The sequence below is a fragment of the Ursus arctos genome, unplaced genomic scaffold (genome assembly GCF_023065955.2).
Source record: "Ursus arctos isolate Adak ecotype North America unplaced genomic scaffold, UrsArc2.0 scaffold_2, whole genome shotgun sequence".
Taxonomy (NCBI): Eukaryota; Metazoa; Chordata; class Mammalia; order Carnivora; family Ursidae; genus Ursus; species Ursus arctos.
This window is the reverse complement of record NW_026622874.1, coordinates 74,515,329-74,537,954: the sequence shown is the minus strand read 5'-3', so window position 1 is coordinate 74,537,954 and position 22,626 is coordinate 74,515,329. Positions and strand designations below refer to the sequence as shown.

The 22,626-nt window shown below is 48.4% G+C and overlaps 1 protein-coding gene across 1 annotated transcript in view; it reads left to right on the top strand.

Moving 5' to 3' along the window:
- The window catches only part of LOC113270878 (uncharacterized), a 144,956-nt gene extending 123,786 nt beyond the window's left edge, over positions 1-21,170 (top strand). The window contains exons 60-66 of the mRNA XM_057315114.1: positions 1,484-1,665; positions 3,040-3,245; positions 3,391-3,568; positions 4,280-4,389; positions 4,587-4,700; positions 4,840-4,981; positions 19,235-21,170. Of these exons, the coding sequence (XP_057171097.1) occupies positions 1,484-1,665; positions 3,040-3,245; positions 3,391-3,568; positions 4,280-4,389; positions 4,587-4,700; positions 4,840-4,981; positions 19,235-19,239 (937 nt within the window). The 3' untranslated portion in view covers positions 19,240-21,170. The remainder of the gene's footprint in view (positions 1-1,483; positions 1,666-3,039; positions 3,246-3,390; positions 3,569-4,279; positions 4,390-4,586; positions 4,701-4,839; positions 4,982-19,234) is intronic.
- The last annotated feature ends 1,456 nt before the right edge of the window (positions 21,171-22,626 follow it).

Here is a 22,626-nt window from a genome sequence, read left to right as displayed (position 1 = left end):
TTCCTCCACCTCCAAAGCTGGCAGCCACCGCATCCCCTCCTTTTCAGCGTCTGTCCTTCGGTGTTGTCTCTCTGACCCTCCTCCTGCCCTTTTTCTGGTTCATGAGCTCACGTGGATTCCATCTCAGCATCCTTCCCTTAAATGCACCTGCCAAGTGCCTTCGGCCACTAAGTTACCGCAGTCCTGGGGCCCAGGCACTTGGGTGTTTTGGGGCCTTTATTCAGTCTGTGTGGCAGGAGTGGGGACAGGGTGCCGTCCGGATGCGTCGAGCTTGAGCAGCCATGAGGACACCTGGTGGAAGAGAGCCAGTAGGCAGCTGCTCTTCTGAGACCTGGGCCGTCTCACAGTCTGGGAGTTGTCAGAGAGGGGGCGGCCCGGAAGGGGCGGCAGAGCCAGCCTCAGCAACAGGCCTGGGGTGTGGGGAGCGTGTGCCCCTTTCCCTCCCAGGCAGGGGCCCCGTCAGCAGCGGGGCGCTCAGAATGGCAGTGGCCACAGCCAGCAGCCTCACAGCTCATGGGGACCCGGGGAATGCTTGGCCTTGAATCCCGCTCTGACTTGGTCAACCCTGGATCAGTGCTCAGGGCCTCGGGTGTCACGCTCCTGTTCCTGTGGTCGGCGCTCATGCCACTGGGGCTCTCGGTGCTGTCACAACGTGGGCGGGTGGAGCGAAGCTGCCAAGCGGGCAGGGTGTCAGCTGGCGTGAAGAGGAATGTACCAGTCAAGGCTGTCTGCGAATGGAGGGACTGTTTGGTGCGGTAGGGGCTCCTCCTGGGGAGGTCCTGGCAGGGGTCCCCACTGGATGCTTGTGCTGAGGAAGGGATGCAGTGGGCAGGGAGGCTTTGGAGACCACTTCTGGCCCCCCGCTGCAGGTCCCCCCAGTCTCCTGGGAGGAGGTAAATGTCCTCCCATGCTGCCGTCTGCACCCCCAGTTGAGGGCGTGAATTATTCCTCGTCCACCTCCAACCCCAGTGTGTCCTGAGATCTCTCTGCTCCTTCAGACCCCACAAGGTCAATCTGACCCCCATTTTCCACCCTGAGAAAGTTTCAGGGTCCTCCCTTGAGGGTGGAATGCCCAAGGTCCCCTTCGGCTCCGACTTCCCCTTGCTGCCCTCGTCCACCCCCCGTCGAAGAGCCTCAGAGGTGGGCCCACCCCACCATCGGGGTTCTCACAGAGGTGCCCCAGCCGCCCACAGCCCTGGGGGGAGCTCAGACATCTGAGTCCTTGCAAGGAGGCACTGTGCCTGCCCCAAGCCTGACCCTCGTCCAGCTCCCGTCGAAGAGCCTCAGAGGTGGGCCCACCCCACCATCGGGGTTCTCACAGAGGTGCCCCAGCCGCCCACAGCCCTGGGGGGAGCTCAGACATCTGAGTCCTTGCAAGGAGGCACTGTGCCTGCCCCAAGCCTGACCCTCGTCCAGCCCCCGCTATTTCCTGAAGCAGAGGCAGGTCAGGCTGGGGTCTCCAGCTCCTCTGTGCTCCCTCCAGGAACCGTTCGGTGCTGGTGACTCTGCCGCTGCTGCCCGCGGGGGACGAGCCCCTGGCTGTGGCCCGGCTGACTGGCTACGTGGTGGAGAAGCTGCTGCAGCCGCTGCGCGAGCTGTCCACGACCAATGTGCTGGCCGAGTACTACCGGCTCCAGCGCCGCCTGCTGGGGAGCCCCCGCGAATGTGAGTCTCGAGGTCCCCTCCTCCCTTCTGCCCTGGGGGACGTGGCAGCAGGACCTGGCAGGGACAGACAAGAGGGGGCCTGGTCCTGGGTGGCCCCCCGAGCCCGAGCCCAGGACCGCTGGGCCCAGAGGTTACCAGAGTGCCCAAGGTGCTACTGGACGAGGACTGGGCTGCAGACCTGGGCTTTTGTCCAGAAGAGGAAAGCCTGAGCCTGGGGCCCACCCCAGAAGTGGGCCAAGTGGCTTAGGGCTCGAGGCCAGCTCCCTCCCCCTTGACGGTGCTGGAGACGCAAAAGGCCGACCTCCAGCTGGAGCCGGAAGGCAGCTGATTGAGTCCAGACTCTTGGTCGGGCAGGGCCTGCGGCCAGGGGCTGGGCGGGGACTGGATGTGGCTCCAGGGACTTGGGGCCCCTGGGGAGTTTGCCTCCAGCTCGTGCCCGGGCAAGTCTTCCTACCTCTCTGGGACTTGGTTTCCCCTCCTCTGGGTCACAGGCACATGGGGTTGGTGAGCCGAATTCCTTGGTGCTGGGGTGGGTCTTCCGCCCAGGGGCAGGCGTGGCACTCAGGGCCTGGTCGGACTGGTGTGTATCCGTGCGGTTCTTATCGTCCACATGGGACTGCTGAGGCTCGGGCAAGCGGTCGCCCTCCTCGAGTCGGGAGCACTTTCTCTGTTAGGCAGCACGGTGAGGTCGGAGCAGCCGGTCTTGGCGTTCCATACGTGTGTGGCCATGGTCAGGGTATGTGTCCACTAGGGCTCCCCCCGGCCCCTCCAGACGCTGCCCCAAGTCGCTGCTCAGCAGCAGAACGGGCCGGGATAGTCATGCGGTCCCCTTCTCGGACCGTCTTCTGACCCCCTTGAAGAGGGCAGAGCCAGGCCCCCGTGGTACCTTCCTTGCATTGGATGGAGCCTTTGGCCATGGTTCTGTGCGTTTTTTTTATAGTGATTATTTTTCAGTCACTTCATTGACACATAATTCACACAGCACACCATTTATTCCAAGCATATAATTCGGCGGCTTCGAGTGTATTCACAGAGGTACACATGCCTCCCCCCCAGCGTGTTTTCATTGCCTCACCAGCAGCCTCTGGCCCTTAGCCGTCACCCTTGGCTCCACGGATTTGCTGCCTCAGGGCACTTTGTATCAGCCTTTTGTTTCTTTTCATTGTCGACCTGGCTGGAGATGGCTCACTTTAGGGTGCTGAGCTGCGGCTGGGGGGAGAAGACCTGGGGATAGACCCCCCCCCGGGGGGGGCTGCCCAAAAGGACACTGGCCAGAGAGGCTCTGGCCACCCTGGAGTCCCCGTGGGCTCAGGGCTCCCAGGGCAGCGGGCATAGCTGGCCCAACTTACCTGCCCTGGGATTTCTTCCTCCCAGACCATGCTGTGGTGGCCGGGGCCAGGTACGTGGTGACCTTCGATGGCCAGGTGTGGAGCCTTGGTGTCCACTGCAGCAGTCTGCTGCTGGCCAAGGACTTTGCCCATGACACGTTCTCGCTGACACTGAACCAAGCCCCCTCGGGACCACCATCTCTGTCCATGGAGCTGAACGGCACTACCCTGGTCCTCTACCCGAGCCTGAAGGTGAGCATGTGAGAGTGGGGGGGCGGGGCAGGTGGCTCAGGCAGATGACACGTTCCTGCCTCGTGTCACATCCACATACACCCCCCCCGCCTCAGTGCCCCACGTTGCCTGCCATCTGTCCACTCAGCCCATGTCTGGCCCCCAGACCTACAGGCTGTATGACTCCCCCCTGCCTACGGAGACCTGTCCACACATTGATCTGCCTCCTGCCACGACAAGGAGGGACGTCCCCAGGATTGAGCTGACCAGTGAGGATGGCGTCTCAGTCACCTGTGATGTGCGAGCTGGCCTCTGCAGCCTCACGCTAGGCCTCTGGCTCCACGGTGGGTCTGGGCCCCAGCTGACAGCCTCCACACCAGTGGTGTTGGCCTTGCTGAGACCCCAGTTAGCTTCCAGGGCTGAGGCTGGCAGAGCTCCGGCCAGGGGAACTCTCCAGGTCCTCGAGAGGCTGGGGGCAGGATGCCCAGGGACTCCGTCAGGCTGCTGCTGCTCCTTGTGGCTTCCAACCTGAGCCATCATCAGAACAACAGTCCGAGGGGCTCAGAATAGGAAGGAGGTCCAAGGCCCTCTCTCCCTGCTGGATCCTGCAGCCCTGGGACCGTCCCTACTGCAGACAGATACTGCTCAGCTCTCTGCCCGCTGGCCTTGTCTGTGCTGCTGTCACACCATGATCCCCCCTCCTCTCCTTCCCCTTGTTGGCTGTAGTATGGATGACCTCCCTGAGGTTAACGTACCGGCCCCCCTTCCTACAGCCAGGATTTAAGCCCAGGGCTCTCTGACCCCATATTCTGCCCCCTTTCTGGGACATTCACTCCAGGTTGAGGGTGGCCCCAGAAGAGTTCTCTCATCAGCTCAGGCCACTCGGGATGAGGAGGGTCCAGAGAAGGGCACCAATACTTTCCTCCCTCCTCTCCCTCTTCTAAACGGTTAGAGCCCAGGGGGCAGTGTGGGCATCAGGCATCAGGCGCGGAGGGTTCGGGCACCCCTGGAACCTGGGTCAAGATAGGCTCTCACAGGGCCCCCTTTCCCCACAGGGGTGTCTGCTGGCCTTCTCGGCACCAATGACAATGAGGCAGCCACTGAGCTGATGCTGCCGGATGGCACAGTAGCCCACAGCCTAGAGGAGCTCGCCCTCGCCTGGCAGGTGAGCCGGGGTGCCAGCCCCTCCTCCCTCAGGCTCACGCATCCCGGGGGGCTGCGTGGCTAGAGATTGCCCCGGAGCAGACAACTTCTCAGGCCAAGGGGGTGGCCCTCCCCTCCGGAGGCTGAGGCCCCTGGTCTAGGTGCCCAAGAAGAAAGAGACCCAGGTGGGAGGCCTGAGTCTGGCCTTTGTCTCACCAGGTGGGTGGCAACTGCACGGCCATGGAGAAAACTCAGGAGTGCCCAGGCCGGAGCCCCACCTGCTGGGCCTTCTTCCAGGACCCCCGTTCCTGCCTGGGGAGCTGCTTCAGGGTGGTGAGTAGGAGGCCAGGTCTAGACGGCAGCAGAAGCCATGCAGCAGGTAGACCAGGGGACCCCAAGTAGCCCCGGTCTTGCCTGTGCTACTCCCAGGGTGCAGCAGGCCAGGACCGTGACGGGGGGTGCTGGATTGCAGGTGGATCCCACGCCATTCCTCCGCCTCTGCATCCAGGACGCCTGTGGCCCCCACGAGCTGCACCCGGCCTGCACCCTGGCAGCCACCTACATCCACCTGTGTGCACGGGGCTTCGTGCCCCTGGACCCTCCTCCACAGTGCGGTAAGCCGCCCCAGCCAGGCAGCCCTCCCAGAGGGAAAACTAGGTCCTTTCTCCTAGTTCATTGTATGACTACCGAGGGCCTGTCCGCCTGGCAGGAGCTAAGAGTCAAAATGTTGTGCAAAGGGTACTAAAGAAAAAGAGGCCCAAAGACTCCCCTGCCCAGGCCCAGGCCAGCGAGCCCTGGGGCCTCCGACACCGGAGACGACAATGCAGACAACTACGAACTCACCTCCCGAAAACGTATACCTACCGATTTGCTCCTCAGGGGTTTGAATGTACACTGTCTCCGGTGTCTGGAAAGCCCTGGGTCAATGTGCACAATTCCGAATCCCACAGCTGAGGCCGCGCTGCCCAGGGGTGGAGGTCAGCAACAGCATCGAACAGCAGGAGTAGGACCCCTGTTAAAGGAAAAGAACAGTCAGGCAGGCTGTATTCAGGGGAACTATCACAGTGGCGCAGGGACCACTGCCGTGGGGTTCGGCCATAGGGGAGAGAGATCAGGCTCGACTGTGAATACAACAGGGTAAAGTGGGGCCTGAGAGCCAAGGAGCAGGGTGGGGGCCCCTGGATGGTGAAGTTCTAGCTAAACCAGGACTCTTGCTGGAGGCAGTCCAGACTGACCAGAGGAACCCTGTCGGATGGCGAGGTGACCCATTGTTCTGCTAACCTTAGAATTCTTGCTAGACCTGGCCAGGGGAGTGACAGAACCCCCAAACGGGCTCTGAGATTTCCACAGAGCACGAGTAGAGTCCGGTCAAACACTCTTTCCCACCCCATAAGACCTTCAGATAAGTACTAAGTATATATATTCACTGAAATTTAAAACTTAACACCTCATGCTCTCTAAAAATAAAATATTTTTAAAAAGATTCTTAAAAAGATTCAACAGAAGAAAAAGTTAATGAACTGGAAAATATAAAAGAGTCTCACAGAATGAGAAACTAAAGAGGTTCGAGAGCTGGAACTCCTCAGATTCCGGAAGCAGAAGGTATCCCAGATACTGTCAATAAACCCCTATTGAGACACAGCAGATGGAAAAGAGGTGATCTTTCAAGGAACAACCAATCTCCCCCCAGGAAGGACGGAAGACGGTGGAACACACACCTTTAAGGCATTAAGAGAACAACTGCCACGTTAGATTTTAGACCCAGCTCAACTAGGATTTAACAAATTTTTAGCACCGCACCATCTGAAAATGTCTTTCCCATTGATGGACACTCAAGGAACAGAGCCACACACAGTAGTTCCCTTGCCGTCCGTGGCCGTTTTGGTGATGCCACAACTGCAAAGTCTGTAGTGTTTATTCAATTCATTACAGAAAGTGTTGGCTGATCCTCCGTGTGAACCAGGGAAAGGAGGAAAGAGAAATTAATGAACAAGAAGTCAAAACTCCAGATCCAGCAGAGATTTTGCAAAGTCGTTCAACAACTTCACTGATAAATTTCAAGATGTAGGTTAAATATGACCTGGCCAGATTGATTTGAGAAAGAATGTTTGTTTAAAGAATCTCCAGGCTAGAATATGCCTCTAAAAGACCTCAGGTGAAGCTGAGTGAAGTGAGCAGGACACCCCAAAATAGATTTCATCAGGATTAAAATATTTTTGATCTGTGGGAAGACAAATACCAACCACATATCTGACAAAGGACTCCTATTTAGAATATATGAACTCAAATTTCACAGTAAAAAAAATCTAAATGGAAAATGGACAAAACACATGGAGACATTTCACCTAAGAGGACATACAGGGGGGACACAAAAAAATGTTCAACGGTACTAGCCCGTAGAGAAATGAGAACACTATATACCTATTAGGACAGTTTCCAAAACAAACAAACCGGTGACACCAAATACTGGCACAAATGTGGAGAAGCTAGTTCTTGCGTGTGTTGCTGGTGGGGAAAAAAAAAGCCACGCATACACTTACCATTTGATCCAGCAATTGAATTCCTAGACGTTGATCCCAGAGAAGAAACACACTTCACGCAAAAGCCGGTACGCGATTCTTCCTAGCACTATTATTTGTAATAGCCTAGAACCTGAACCAGAAGAGCCTACCTTGGTGCGTGGTCACACAGATTGTGGTATGTCCCCCCACCCCGCGGTCCTACGCAGCGATAAAAACGGATATACTATTGATTCAGGCAACAACGTGGATGAGTTTCAAAAGCATTGTGCTGGGGGGGGGGGGAGCCAAACTCAGAAGGCCACATACTATAAGATTTTATTTATGTAACATTCTCAATATGACCACTTATAAAGATGGAGAATAAATCAGCGGCTGCCGGGGTCAGGGGGGAATGTGTGGGTGCGGCTACTGCCCTCGGGTAGCACAGGGGAGACGTCGGTGGTGGTAGAAACAATCTGGATGGAGGATGGTACTAACAAGAATCTACACCTGGGATGAAATGTCAGGACTACATACACAAGTTCTGCCAACGTCAATTACTGGGTTTTGATATTGTACTAAAAATTACGGAAGATGTGACCACTAGGAGAAATGGAATGAAAGATACACAGGACTTCCCTGTACTTATGATCTTTCAACCTTCTGCAAATCTGTAATTATTTCAGAACAAGAAGTGTTAAATGTTACACACCAGGCCCAGATTGTGTTACAGCCAAGTTATAATAATTTACCGTAACTGTTCCAGAATAGAAAAATGAAACCTTTCTCATTTTAATGAAGTATTAGGATATGAACATCCCACAAGAACACCACGGGATGAGAAAGCAGCCCAACTGCACACTTGAAAACAGATGTTACTAACGTATTAATGAGCAACATTCAACCATCTCTGGAACCCAAGGGATGTACTGAAGTATGAGAGATCATTCAGGACCCTTCTGTTGGGAGAGCTAATAATGCACTGGAAACATCTGGATCCAAATTCAGAGAAGGACAAGTGACATTGGCAAGATGGCAGGCCTAGAAGCCCAGACCCTCACTCCTCCATGGAAACACCAAGTGTATAATAAAATCAATCGACCAAAGTACTCTGTGAGAAGTCTAAAAGCAGCAGCAGCAACGAATGAGTGCCCAACCAAGAAACAGCTGAACTCAAGACAGCAGGGAATCCCGTGGTGTTTTTGCCGGCCCTGGTAGAGGAAGCATGGTTTCAAGGAAGCCGACCAATTCCTGAGTCCTTCCTCGGGATGGAACCTGGCTTACAATGCTCGGACTCGCCTTGGGGCTGCCGGAGGGACAGGGCTCTGTCTCTCCTGGCTCAGGGTGCTGATGAGAACGGTGGCATAGTCTGGATATCAGGCTGGAAGTTGCTGAAAGCCGTTACGGGGACCCATGCAAGACAGGGCTGCAGGGAGTCTACGGACCAGCAGGGGGGAGGGGCGAGATTATGCGCAGAGGAATGCCATACTGTTTCTCAGCCCCTAAGAAGCAGGGGTGAGGCTCCTAGGGAAACGAAGATATAGAAAAGCAGCTGCGCATACCGGGGATGTGGAATTAAAGCACACGCACGGGCCCAGGGAAGACACAACCGTCCAAAAACGTTTGGGAGAACCCCGAACCTTTACATCAGGCTGGTCCGTGAGGCTCTTCCCCCATGCGGCGACACAAACACGGGGAGAGGTGGGGGTCTTTTCAAATGCCCAGGTTCAACAGAAGATGACAAGACATAGAAACAGGGAAGGAGGGCCCAGTCAAAGCAGTACAGTAAACCTCCAGAAACCAACTCTCAAGACACGTAAGTCGGAGAGGCCTAACACGGCAGAGACTTTAAAACGACTGTTGTAAATACGCTGCATCAGCTGAAGGAGAAGGGGGGCAGACGACCACGTGGAATGGGGAAAACAGCGTATGAGCCGCACGAGAACAGCAACAAAGAGAGAGAAACGGTCGTAAGCACGTTCTGGAGGTGACCAATCCAGTAACTGACTTTATGCTGACTGCAGGAGGCTCGCTTTAGATCTGAGGACACACACAGGTTGAAAGCCGAAGGGTGGAAAAAGACCTTCGATACAAACAGTAACCAAAAGAGAGCAGGGTGGCCATGCCGTTATCAGACAAATCGAATTTAAGAAAAAAACTGTTACAAGGGACAGGAAAGGACATTATGTAATGATAAAAGGCTCAATTCACCAAGATCTACCAATTGTAAGTATATGCGCACCAGACATCAGAGCCTCGAAATATCTGAGGCGCGCCTGGGGGTCTCAGCTGGTTAAGCATCTGCCTTTGGCTCGAGTCATGATCTCAGGGTCCTGGGACTGAGCCCCATGTCGGGCTCCCCACTCAGCGGGGGGCTCCTTCTCCCTCTGCCCCTCCCCCAACTTGTGTTCTTTCTCTCTCAAATAAATCTTAAGAAAACAAAAGTTCTACTTTGAGACCTTCAACCCTCCCAATCTACCCACCCACTTTCAACCATGGATAGAACCACCAGAAAGAAGATCACTAAAGGAACAGAGAATTTGAACAACAATGCAGATCAACTGGTCCTAACAGACATACACACAACACTCCACCCAACATCAGCAGGATCCATGTTTTTCTCAAGTGCACATAGAACATTCTCCAGGATAAAGCGTATACTACATCACAAAATAAGATTTTATTCATTTGGCAGAGGGAGAAGCAGGCTCCTGGCTGATCAGGGAGCCCAATGTCGGGCCCAATCCCAGGACCCTGGGATCATGACCTAAGCTTCAGGCAGACGCTTAACCAACTGAGCCACCCAGCTGCTCCCACAAAGTAAATCTTAATAAATTTTTGAAAACTGAGATCACACAAACTATCTTTTCCAATCACAATGCAAAGAAAATCCTAGAAACTTGCAACTAGAAATAGCAGGTGGAAAATTGGAAAATCAAGAATTGTGAAAAATTAAACCACATACTCTTGACCAATGGGTCAAAGAAATCACAAGGTCAATGAGCAAATATCTTGAAATCATGATGAAATTAACAAAAATACAACATGCAAAAACCATGGTATTTAGAGAAAGCAGTGCCAGGAAGGAAATTTACGTTCTTTTCCTGTAAATACTTACATGAAAAAAGATCTCAGATCAATAATCTAACTTTACACCTTAACAAATTAAAAAACAAAAAAGTGAACCCAAAACTAGAAGGAAGTTACAAAGATTCAAGCAGAGATAAATGAAATAGTGAATAAAGAGAAAAATCAACAGTGTTTTAAAGATCAATAAAACTGACAAAACTTAGATTGGCTAATTAAAAAAAAAAAAAGGATTCACCTAAAATCAGAAATGAAATAGAGGGGAGGGAAGTTAAGATGGCGGAGGAGTAGGGGACCCCTTTTTCAGCCGGTCCCGAGTCGAGCTGGATAGGTACCAGACCAGCCTGAACATCCACGGAATCAGCCTGAGACACAGGAAGATACATCTGGATCTCTACAAATGAACATCTCCAGTGATGAGTATTGAGGTACGAAGTGGGGAGCCGTGAAAATGCGCACAGATATCATCATAGTGCAATTCACAAATATTAGATCCAAGGATACAGGATTGAAAGCGGCCAGGGCAAAGAAATTTCTCACATACCAAGGCAAAGGTATCAGAATTACGTCAGACCTATCCACACAGACCTGGAATGAGAGAAAGGGTTGGGGGGGGGCATTTTTAAAGCTCTTTCAGAGAAAAACATGCAGCCAAGGATCCTTTATCCAGCAAGGCTGTCATTCAGAATGGATGGAGAAATAAAGACCTTCCAGAATCAGTCACTGACCAATTTCGTAACCACGAAACCAGCCCCACAGGAGATATTAAGGGGGGTTCTATAAAGGTAAAAAGGCCCCAAGAGTGATACAGAACAGAAAGTCACAATCGATAGAAACAAAGACTGTACTGGCAACATGGCATCATTAAAATCATACCTCTCAATATTCAGTCTCAATGTAAATGGCCTAAATGCTCCCATAAATGCCACAGGGCTGCAGATTGGATAAAAAGACATGATCCATCCATTTGCTGTCTACAAGAGACTCATTCTGAACCTAAAGATACATTCAGACGGAAAGTAAAGAGATGGAATACCATCTTTCACGCAAATGGACCTCAAAAGAAAGCTGGGGTAGCAATTCTCATATCAGACAGACTGGATTTTAAACTAAAGACTATAGTTAGAGACACAGAACGGCACTATATCATTCTTAAAGGATGTATCCAACAAGTGGATATGACAATTATAAATATCTATGCCCCCAACAGGGGAGCAGCAAAATACACAAGCCAACTCTTAACCAGAATAAAGAGACATATAGATAAAAATACATTAATAGTAGGGGACCTCAACACTCCACTATCAGCAATAGACAGATCACCTAAGCAAGAAATCAGCAAAGAAACAAGAGCTTTGAATGCCATACTTGATGAGTTGGACCTCATAGATATATATAGAACACTACACCCCAGACCCAAAGAATACTCATTCTATTCTAATGCCCATGGAACATTCTCAAGAATAGACCATGTTCTGGGACACAAAACAGGTCTCAACCGATACCAAAAGATTGAAATTATCCCCTGCATATTCTCAGACCACAACGCTTTGAAACTGGAACTCAACCACAAGGAAAAATTTGGAAGAAACTCAAACACTTGGAGACTAAGAACCATCCTGCTCAGGAATGATTCAATAAACCAGGAAATCAAAAATCAATTTAAACAATTTATGGAGACCAACGAGAATGAAAACACAATGGTCCAAAACCTACGAGATACTGCAAAGGCAGTCCTAAGGGGGAAATACATAGCTATCCAAGCCTCACTCAAAAGAACAGAAAAATCTAAAATGCAGTTTTTATATTCTCACCTCAAGAAGCTGGAACAGCAACAGAGGGACAGGCCTAATTCACGCACGAGGAAGCAGTTGACCAAGACTAGAGGAGAAATCAATGAATTAGAAACCAGGAGTACAGTAGAGCAGATCAACAGAACTAGAAGCTGGTTCTTTGAGAGAATCAATAAAATTGACAGACCACTGGCAAGACTTATCCAAAAGAATAGAGAAAGGACCCAAATTAATAAAACTATGAATGAAAAAGGAGAGGTCACAACCAACACCAATGAAATTGGAAGGATTATTAGAAACTTTTATTAACAGCTTTATGCCAATAAATTAAGCCATCTGGAAGAGATGGAGGCCTTTCTGGAAACCTATAAACTACCAAGACTGAAACAGGAAGAAATTGATTTTTTAAACAGGCCAATTAATTATGAAGAGATTGAATCAGTGATAAACAACCTTCCAAATAACAAAACTCCAGGCCCAGATGGTTTTCCTGGGGAATTCTACCAAACATTCAAAGAATAAATAATACCTATTCTCCTAAAGCTATTTCAAAAAATAGAAACAGAAGGAAAGCTACCAAACTCATTCTATGAGGCCAATATTACCTTGATCCCCAAACCAGGCAAAGACCCCATCAAAAAGGAGAATTACAGACCGATTTCCCTAATGAATATGGATGCCAAAATCCTCAACAAGATCCTGGCTAATAGAATCCAACAGTACATTAAAAGGATTATCCATCATGACCAAGTGGGATTCCTCCCTGGGATGCAAGGGTGGTTCAACATTCACAAACCTATCAGGGTCTTAGATTTTATCCAGAAAGAAAAATTCAAAAATCATATGATTCTCTCAATAGATGCAGAAAAAGCGTTTGACAAAATACTGCATCCTTTCCTGATTAAAACCCTTCAGAGTGTAGGGATAGAGGGTACATTCCTCAATCTCATAAAAGCCATCTATGAAAAGCCTACTGCAAATATTATTCTCAATGGGGAAAAGCTAGAAGCCTTTCCCTTAAGATCAGGAACACGACAAGGATGCCCACTCTCGCCATTATTATTCAACATAGTACTAGACGTCCTTGCAACAGCAATCAGACAACAAAAAGGGATCAAAGGTAACCAAATCGGCAAAAAAGAAGTCAAAATGTCTCTCTTCGCAGATGACACGATACTCTATATGGAAAACCCAAAAGAATCCACTCCCAAACTATTAGAAGTTATAGAGCAATTCAGTAATGTGGCGGGATACAAAATCAATGCTCAGAAATCAGCTGCATTTCTATACATGAACAATGAGACTGAAGAAAGAGAAATTAGGGAATCCATCCCATTTACAATAGCACCAAAAACCATACATTACCTTGGAATTAACTTAACCAGAGACGGAAAGGACCTATATTCTAGAAACTATAAATCACTCTTGAAAGACATTGAGGAAGACATAAAAAGATGGAAAGATATTCCATGCTCATGGATCGGAAGAATTAACATAGTTAAAATGTCCATGCTACCCAGAGCAATCTACACTTTCAATGCTATCCCGATCAAAATACTGAGGACATTTTTCAAGAACTGGAACAAACAGTCCTTAAATTTGTATGGAACCAGAAAAGGGCCCGAATTGCCAAGGAACTGTTGAAAAGGAAAAACAAAGCTGGGGGCATCACAATGCCGGATTTCGAGCTGTACTACAAAGCTGTGGTCACAAAGACAGCATGGTACTGGCACAAAAACAGACACATAGACCAATGGAACAGAATAGAGAACCCAGAAATGGACCCTCGGCTCTTTGGGCAACTAATCTTTGATAAAGCAGGAAAAAACATCCGGTGGGAAAAAGACAGTCTCTTCAATAAATGGTGCTGGGAAAATTGGACAGCTACATGCAAAAGAATGAAACTTGACCACTCTCTCACACCATACACAAAGAGAAACTCCAAATGGACGAAAGACCTCGATGTGAGACAGGAATCCATCAAAATCCTAGAGGAGAACATAGGCTGCAACCTCTACGACATCGGCCAAAGCAAACTTTTTCATGACACATCTCCAAAGGCAAGAGAAACAAAAGATAAAATGAACTGTGGGACTTCATCAAGATAAAAAGCTTCTGCACAGCCAAGGAAACAGTCAAAAAAACTAAGAGGCAGCCCGGGGAATGGGAGAATATATTTGCAAATGATACTACAGATAAAAGACTGGTATCCAAGATCTACAAAGAACTTCTCAAACTCAATACGCGAGAAACAAATAAATCATAAAATGGGCAGAAGATATGAAGAGACACTTTTCCAATGATGACATACAAATGGCTAACAGACACATGAAAAAATGTTCAAAATCATTAGCCATCAGGGAAATTCAAATCAAAACCACACTGAGATACCACCTTATGCCAGTTAGAATGGCAAAAATTGACAAGGCAAGAAACAGCAATTGCTGGAGAGGATGTGGAGAAAGGGGATCCCTCCTACATTGTTGGTAGAATGCAAGTTGGTACAGCCAGTCCCTTAAAAAGTTAAAAATTGAGCTACCCTATGACCCAGCCATTGCACTACTGGGTATTTACCCCAAAGATACTGACGTAGTGAAGAGAAGGGCCATATGCACCCCAATGTTCACAGCAGCTCTGTCCACAATAGCTAAATCGTGGAAGGAGCCGAGATGCCCTTCAACACATGACTGGATTAAGAAGTTGTGGTCCATATATACAATGGAATATCACTCAGCTATCAGAAAGAACGAGTTCTCAACATTTGCTGCAACATGGACGGCACTGGAGGAGATAATGCTAAGTGAAATAAGTCAAGCAGAGAAAGACAATTATCATATGATTTCTCTCATCTATGGAACGTAAGAACTAGGAAGATCGGTAGGGGAAGAAAGGGATAAAGAAAGGGGGCTAATCAGAAGGGGGAATGAAGCATGAGAGACTATGGACTCTGAGAAACAAACTGAGGGCCTCAGAGGGGAGGGGGGTGGAGGATTGGGATAGGCTGATGATGGGTAGTAAGGAGGGCACGTATTGCATGGTGCACTGGGTGTTATACGCAACTAATGAATCATCGAACTTTACATCAGAAACCAGGGATGTACTGTATGGTGACTAACATAATATAATTTTAAAAATTAAATAAATAAATAAATAAATAAATAAATAATAAAATCTGTAAAAAAATGAAATAGAGGACATTGCAGCATATTTTTATAAAAACAGAAAGGATTTTAGGAGTACTATGAACAACTGTATGACAAATTGGACAACCTAAGTGAAATGGATAGATTCCTAGAAACCTGTAACTTGCCAGGACTGAATCATGGACTAGAAATCTGAACAGCCCCGTAACTAGCAAACAGATTGAAACAGTAACTAAAAACCTCCTCACAAAGGAGAAAACAAAAAACAAAAAAACAGCCCAGAACCAGATGGCTTCACTAGTGGGTTCTACCAAGCATTTTAATAATGAAAAGCAATCCTCCTCAAACTCTTACAAAAAATTGAAGATGGAACATGTCCAAATTCACTCTATGAGGCCGGCATTCCCTCTATACCAAAGCCAGAGAAAGACACTTCAAGAAACAGAAACTACAGACCTATATCCCTGGTGACTACGGATGCAAAATCCTCAAGAAACAAAGAAGGAAACAGAGAGAGAGGGAGGGAAAGAAAGAAAAAGAAAAGAAAGGAAAGAAAGAGAGAGGGAAGGAGGGAGGGAGGGAAGGAGGGGGGGAGAGAGGGAGGGAGGGAGGGAGGGAAGGGAAATACTAGCAAACAGAATTCAACAGTGTATTAGAAGGACCATACACCACACCAAGTGGGATTTATTCCTGAAATGCAAGGATGGGTCAACATAGGAAAATTATTTGATAGAATACACCACATTACCAGAATGAAGGACAAAAACCACATGCTCATCTCAGTTGATGCAAAGAAAACATTTGAACAAAAATTCAATATCCTTTCATGATAAAAAAAAAAAAACACTCAACAAACAGACTAAAAGGAAACTTCAACTAATAAAAGGCACAGATGACAAGCCCAGAGATAAGGTATCCAATAGTGAAAAACTGAAAGCTTTCACTCTGCGATCAGGAATAAGACAGGGATGTCTATATTGGCCTCTTCCATTTAATATAGTATTCGGAGTGCTAACCAGAGCGATTAGGCAAAGAAAAAAAAAGGCATCTAAATTGGAAAGGAAGACATTATCTCTGTTCTTAGACGAAATGAACATATGAATATATCTAAGATCTATGTACCTGCAGACAACCCTAAGGATTACACGCACACACACACACACACACACACACACCCTATTAGAATAAATTTGGCAAAGCTGCAGATACAAAATCAACACAAAACCTGGTGGTGTTTCTATACACTAACCAAAAGGAAATTAGGAGAATAATTCCACTTACCGTAGTATTAAAAGAAATAAAATACTTGGGAATAAACAACCAAGGAGCTGAAAGACCTGTACACTACAAACTATAAAACATCGCTGAAAGAAAGACTCAAATGAATGGAAAAATATCCCATGTTACTAGACTGGCATACTTAATATCATTAGTATGTCAGTAATACTCAGTGACCTACAGATTTCAAGGAATCCTCCATCAAAATCCCAATAGCCCTGTTTTACAGAAATTTAAAAAAAAATTGGGGCACCTGGGTGGCTCAGTCGTTAATCATCTGCCTTCAGCTCAGGTCACAATCCCAAGGTCCGGGGATCGAGACCCGCGCCAGGCTCCCTGCTCAGCAGGAAGCCTGCTTCTCCCTCTCCCACTCCCCCTGCTTGTGTTCCCTCTCTCACTGTCTCTCTCTCTGTCAAATAAATAAAATCTTAAAAAAAAAAATCCGTCCTAAAACTCATATGGTCTCTCAAGGGCCCCCAGATATCCAAAGCAATCTTGAAAAAGAACAAAGTTAGACATCTTATACTTCCTGGTTTCCAACTTATAACAAAGTACAGTACTCAAAGCCGTATGGTACTCACACGAAGATAGATACACAGACCAACGGAAGAGAATAGAGAGCCCAGAAGTAAACCCTTGTGATTTCTGACAAGAGTGTCAAGACCATTCAACGGACAAAGCACAGTCTTTCCATCAAATAGTGGGGCGGGGGGGGGGGGGGCGGGGGGGGATGGGTATCTACATCCAAAAGGATGAAGTCGGACCCTTACTTTATACCACATTCACTCAAAATGGATCAAATGCCCAAATATAAAAACTGAAACTATAAAGCCCTCAGAAAACAGGGAGGAAGCTTCACGACGCTGGATTTGGCAGTGTCCTTGCATAGGGCACCAAAGGCACCGGCAACTAAATAAGACAGACAAACAGACTTCATCAGAATTAAAAACTCTGCACAAAATAACACGATCAACAGAGTATAACGGCAACCTATGTAGAGGGAGAAAATATTTGCAAATTTTATCTGATGAGGGGTAAATATTCTGAATATATAAAGAACAGCAAACTCACTATCAACAAGACAACTTGATTAAAAAATGGTCAAAGGAGAGCCACGTGGCCGGCTCAGTCAGAGAAGCATGTGACTTCTTCATCTCAGGGTCAGGAGTTCGAGCCCACATTGGAGATTACTAATAATAGATTTAGAAACAAAGGACCTGAATAGACATTTCTCCAAAGACGACATCCAGACAGCTGACAGGCATGTGAGAAAATGCTTAATATCATTCATCGTCAGGGAAATGTGAATCAAAACCAAATGACCTATCGCCTCACGCCCATTAGGACGGCTACTATAAAAAAAAAATTAGGAAAGAAGTGTTAGCGAGGATGTGGAGAAATTGGATCCCTTGTGTACTGTTGGTGGAAATGCAGAAAAAAAAAAAAGATGCAGCCACTCTGGAAAACATTATGACGGTTCCTCAAGAAATTAAACATAGACTCACCATATGATCCAGCAACTCCACTTCGGGGTACATACCCGCAGGAATTGCAAGTACGGGCTCAGACATCTGTACCTCCATATTAAGAGCAGCGTTATTCACAGCAGCTTACAGGTACTAGCAACCCAGTGCCCACCGACAGATGAATGGATAAGCTCACGCAACATTATCCTTAAGAAGCAAAGATACTCTGACACTTGCTGCGCATGCACGAACCCTGAGGACATTACGCTAAACGCAGGAAGCCGGTCACCAAGAGACCGATACCGTCTGATTCCATTTACAGGAGGCCCCTCGAGCAGTCCAAATCATGGCCACAAAGTCTCCACGGCTGGAGGTAGGGAGCATGGGGGGTTGACGGTTAATGCGGACAGTTTCAGTTTGGCCGGATTTAAAAAAAAAACATTCTGGAGGCGGATGGTGGCGACGGCGGCACGGCACTGTGACTGTCCTGAAGAGGGCTTTCCCGTGCACTTATACACGGTCATTTACGTTGTTTTAATTAAAGAATGTTTACGGAGCACCCACTCCGTGCTAGGCACGGTGATACAACCGTAAACACTACTTCTGAGCGAGGCAATTCTAACAAAACGAACACACTCAAGGAGCCAGAATTCTAAGAGCAAGAATCGGCACAGACAGACACGCAGGGATTCACAACTGGGTTTATCTGACCCCGACTGTACATTTGGGCAGGAAGCTAGAAAGTATTTTAGAAGTGTATCTTATCTGGAAAAGAACCAAAATATAATCTCTGTAGACGACAGATGAGGCATTTAATGGAATTCTTTAATGTTCATATTTTGTAAGAAATGCAACACATGACCGATAGGCGGGACCTCCCTGAAACCAACACCGAGAGGTGTCTGCTCCCCAGGCCTTACCAGAACGGGCAGCCCTCTGGAGTCAGCAGCCAGATAAAGACACGCTGTCCCTGCTTCTACTGCACACGTCGACAACCCCATCCCACTCAGACCACAAAACAGCGAAGGACAAGGGATCTGAAAGAACAACTTTTAAAACTCACCTGCTAATGGCGCCTTGCCTAGGGGGGGTGCAGAGGGTCCGTCCCTTCTAAGCTGAAGAGATCCACACTTGGGTGTGAGCCAGAGAGTCCCAGGGTGAGGCTGGATTGCTCTGAAAGTGGAGGGAAACCGCCGAGAGGTCACCAAATACTCTAGATCCATCCGAATGTCCCTGCTGCTTTGATGACCTGGACATCCTCTCTTTATCCCTCAGGAGTCAGTTCAGGCATGATGCCCTGAACTTTCCTTCACCCCCACTCTGGGTTGGGTGCATCCCCTGTGCTCCCAAAGCCTTGGCTGCTGGGTTTCAGCACTCCCCCTGCTCTGGGAACTCCATGGTGGGGGTTGGGGGGACCATGTTTTGCTTCTTTGCCTCTCAGGTGTAGGGAACCCCCTGACCATGCCTCCTACTCTTTTCCAAATGGGAGAGGTCCTTTTAACGACACCCCCCCCCCACTCCGGGCCTGACACTGCTGGGGCTGCCAAAAGGGCCCCCCGTCTTCTGGGCGCCCAGCATGGCCTTCTCTTCTCTTTCCAGTTTGAGATTGTGTCTGAGCCAGCACCAGGCTGCCAAAGATTTCAGACTCCTTCACCTTCTCCCACCAATTCCAGCTCCTCGGCAAGGCCAGGATTCTTGGCTGGGACAGAACCACCAGCATGAAGGGCCAGGAGGCTCAGAGATCACACTTGCTCCAGATACAGCCAAGGAGGGCTCGGAGTCGAGGATTTCAAAATACTTCTGGGGACCATAAAGTTCACAACTGGTCTGGAGGATTCTCTACCTTCCCTGACACCTGCACTGCTCTCTAGGAGAGACAGCCTGGCCCCCTGGGCCCACCTCTGCAGACAGACCTCCATTCCAGCAGCTGTTCTTGTGCAAGATGTTTTTACTCTTGCTCGGCTGCTCCGTCTGAGGCCGCCACTGTGTGAGCCTGGGCTGCCCTGGGGCCTTCCTCGCTCAGGACTGGCCTCCCCTCCCCTCTACAGCATCTCCCTTAAGGCGTGAGGCTCCTTGAGATGGACCCGTGGTCCCAAATTCCTTCCTGATCTGGTGGGAGAGTGTCCCTCTCAGGGTAGATACTGAATCTGGAACTGAGTATTTGGGGGACACTAGAGAGGGCCTCCTTTTTGAGGGGCTGGTTTCCACAGACACCTGCTAGGGCCCCAAGAATATAGCCTTCAAAGCTGTTCACTTTCTTTGGGAAGGCAGACCTGTCCCTTGAATTTTTGACCGAAAAACAAATCTGGCAGAGTCCCTGAACAGATCCACTGGATGGATGGGGCTGATCATTCACTGGTATGATGGGGGAGGCTTGGGTGGCTGTGAAATCTGCCCACCAGTGGAAGCCCCTCCCCCCAAGCCCTCTGTACGTGGAGTCCTAAGGTCCCGATTCCAGAACAAAGGGCGAAGTATCAGACACGAGGAACGGGTCAACCAGAAGGTGAGAGGCCACATTCAGTGGCCCTGGCCTCCCCACACCTAAATCCCCAGCACACAGCAGATGCTCAGTAAAGTTTAGAAGCAGCAGCTCTAGAGAGTTTGAGGGTCTTTTAAAGACGGCGTAAATGGGGCCAGCCCAGTGCATTCCCACACTCTCGAGGGACGTGCGAGGGGAGGGGTGTCCTGATGTGTTGAGTGTATGCTATACTGCCATGGGTTGCAACCAGAAGACCCCAGAGTCCAGGCACTACTCTTTGAAAGACGTTTGATCTTTTCTTAGACCTTATAGTACCCAGCGAGGCATGCACCCCATGTCATGGAAGGGGGCGGCTCAGAGAGCCCAGCTGACTTACAGAAGGTCATCCGGCCAGCACGCGGCCAGGCTGGCGCTGATCTGGGCCCACTGGACCCTCGAGGCTGCCAGCGTCAGTCACCACCTCCTACGTTTGAGCTCCATATAGTGTACCATTGACATGAAGAGAGTCAAGTGCACCTTTGCCCTGTCCCAAGACACACCTGGAGTACTTACTCATTTTTCCCTAGTCCACATGAAAATGCCTGATGAGCCACGTCACACATAATCAGAAACGTACCCACAACCGTCAGAGGTGCTATGTTAGGCCTTGCTGAAGGGAACTTAGCCCAGGAGGAGGAGGAAGGAATGAGATCATTTACAGTGGAAAGCAAATCGCTGGAATGCCTGGGGGTGGGGTGGGGGGAGGCTGAGCAGTTCAGAGTTAGATACGCCCATGGTTTATAACCACACGACCTCAGTTTCCAGATCTGCTCAAAGAATCGGTGATTTCCGGTCCAGACAGGAAACTGCAGAAGGTTCCCAACCTGCCTCCCACGCTCTGTCCCCAGCCAAGCATTTACCAGGAAAATAGCGGTAGGCTGGGCACGCGCCCAGACCCCAAGGGGGAAGCCCAGTTCTCCTTTCTCAAGGCAGATTTGATGACACCAACACTTTGCAATTTGGGGTGTATGGCTGGGTGTGCACGCACATGTGCAGAATTTAGAGAAAAACGGATGGGACAGGGAACAATTCCATTAAAAATACCTATTAATATGTCTACAGCATATAAAGAGCAGGTACAAATAAAGATTTTAAAAATCCAGTCTCCATGGAGTGATTTGGTAAAGGAGAGAGCAGGCAAAAGAGAAATACAGCTAAGGGGTCACCATTAGGCAGAAAACTTAATTTTACTGGTAACCAAATACAAATAAAATAACAATGATAGTTTTATTATACCGCAGAGTAGATATGTAAGTAATAATACCCAGAACCGGTGAGGCTGTGGGCAAAACCAAAGCCCTCAAACTCTAACTGGCAGTTTTAATTAGTACCTCAGTAGTGGGTTCCTACCGTCTTTTTAAAACCATTCATTCCTTTGACCTAATAAGCCCCACTCCTGGGACTTTATCCAAAAGCAGGGAGGGAGGGGAAATAGGAATGATTCCCAAGCATTTCAAAATAACTTCATTATTCAAAATGATGAAGAATTACAGACTGCTAACAGGGAAATGATTTTTTTAAAGTTGTGGTCTATTAATTTGATACACTATCTCAAACTCATTTGTCAAGAAGTCCAACATGTGACAATATATTAACATGAAAAGAAGATTAGCCTCTAAGCAAAGCAGAAGACAAGACTGCATAGAAATCTGCACTAAGAATGACCGCATGTGGACAAGAACTGGTCGGGGATACAGGAAAACGGAAACAGCTCCTACAGGAAGAGTGATCACACAGCAGGTGATCGGTTTTTTTCTTTTAAAAATTCCTTTTGGGGGCACCTGGGTGGTTTAGTCAGTGAAGCGTCTGCCTCTTGATTTCAGCTCAGGGTCTCAGTGTCATGGGTTCAAGGCCCGTGTTGGGCTCCACGCCCAGTGTGGACCCTATGTAAAAAAAAAAAATTATGTAGAAAGAAAAATAAACTTAAAAAAAAATAAAGATGGCTTTTATAATTGGTATGTGCTGTTTGTCCCAGAGATTAATAAAAATTGAAAGGAAGGGAGAAGAGAATGGAGAGATAGTGTTTAATGAGTATAGAGTCTCAGGAAAGAAGAAAAGATTCTGGAAATGGATGGTGGGGGTGGTTGTACAACTTGTGAATGCGTCTGAAGCCCCTGAAGGAGACACTTACAAATGGTAAATTTTAGGTTATATGCATTTTACTATAGTAGAAAAAAAATAGTGGGAAGGAAATACAGGCTCCAAGGAATTTTTTTGTTTCTGCGATCAGACGGGTTGGGGGTAGCCATGAGTGGTACATGTTTATAGGGACAGAAGCCGAGAGGGAGAGGGGGACGGAAGGTGGAGACAGAGGAGGGTGAGGCAGAGGAGGGAGGAAGCAGGTGACCCCTTCCTTTTTAAAGCTGCTTTCTCTTCAGGGAGCATAACATGCAGGTCATTTCTTGGAGGAAGCTTCTGTGGGGGAGGGGAAAATGTTTTTGCTCTACCCAGCTTGGGTTCTGTGGCTAGGGCC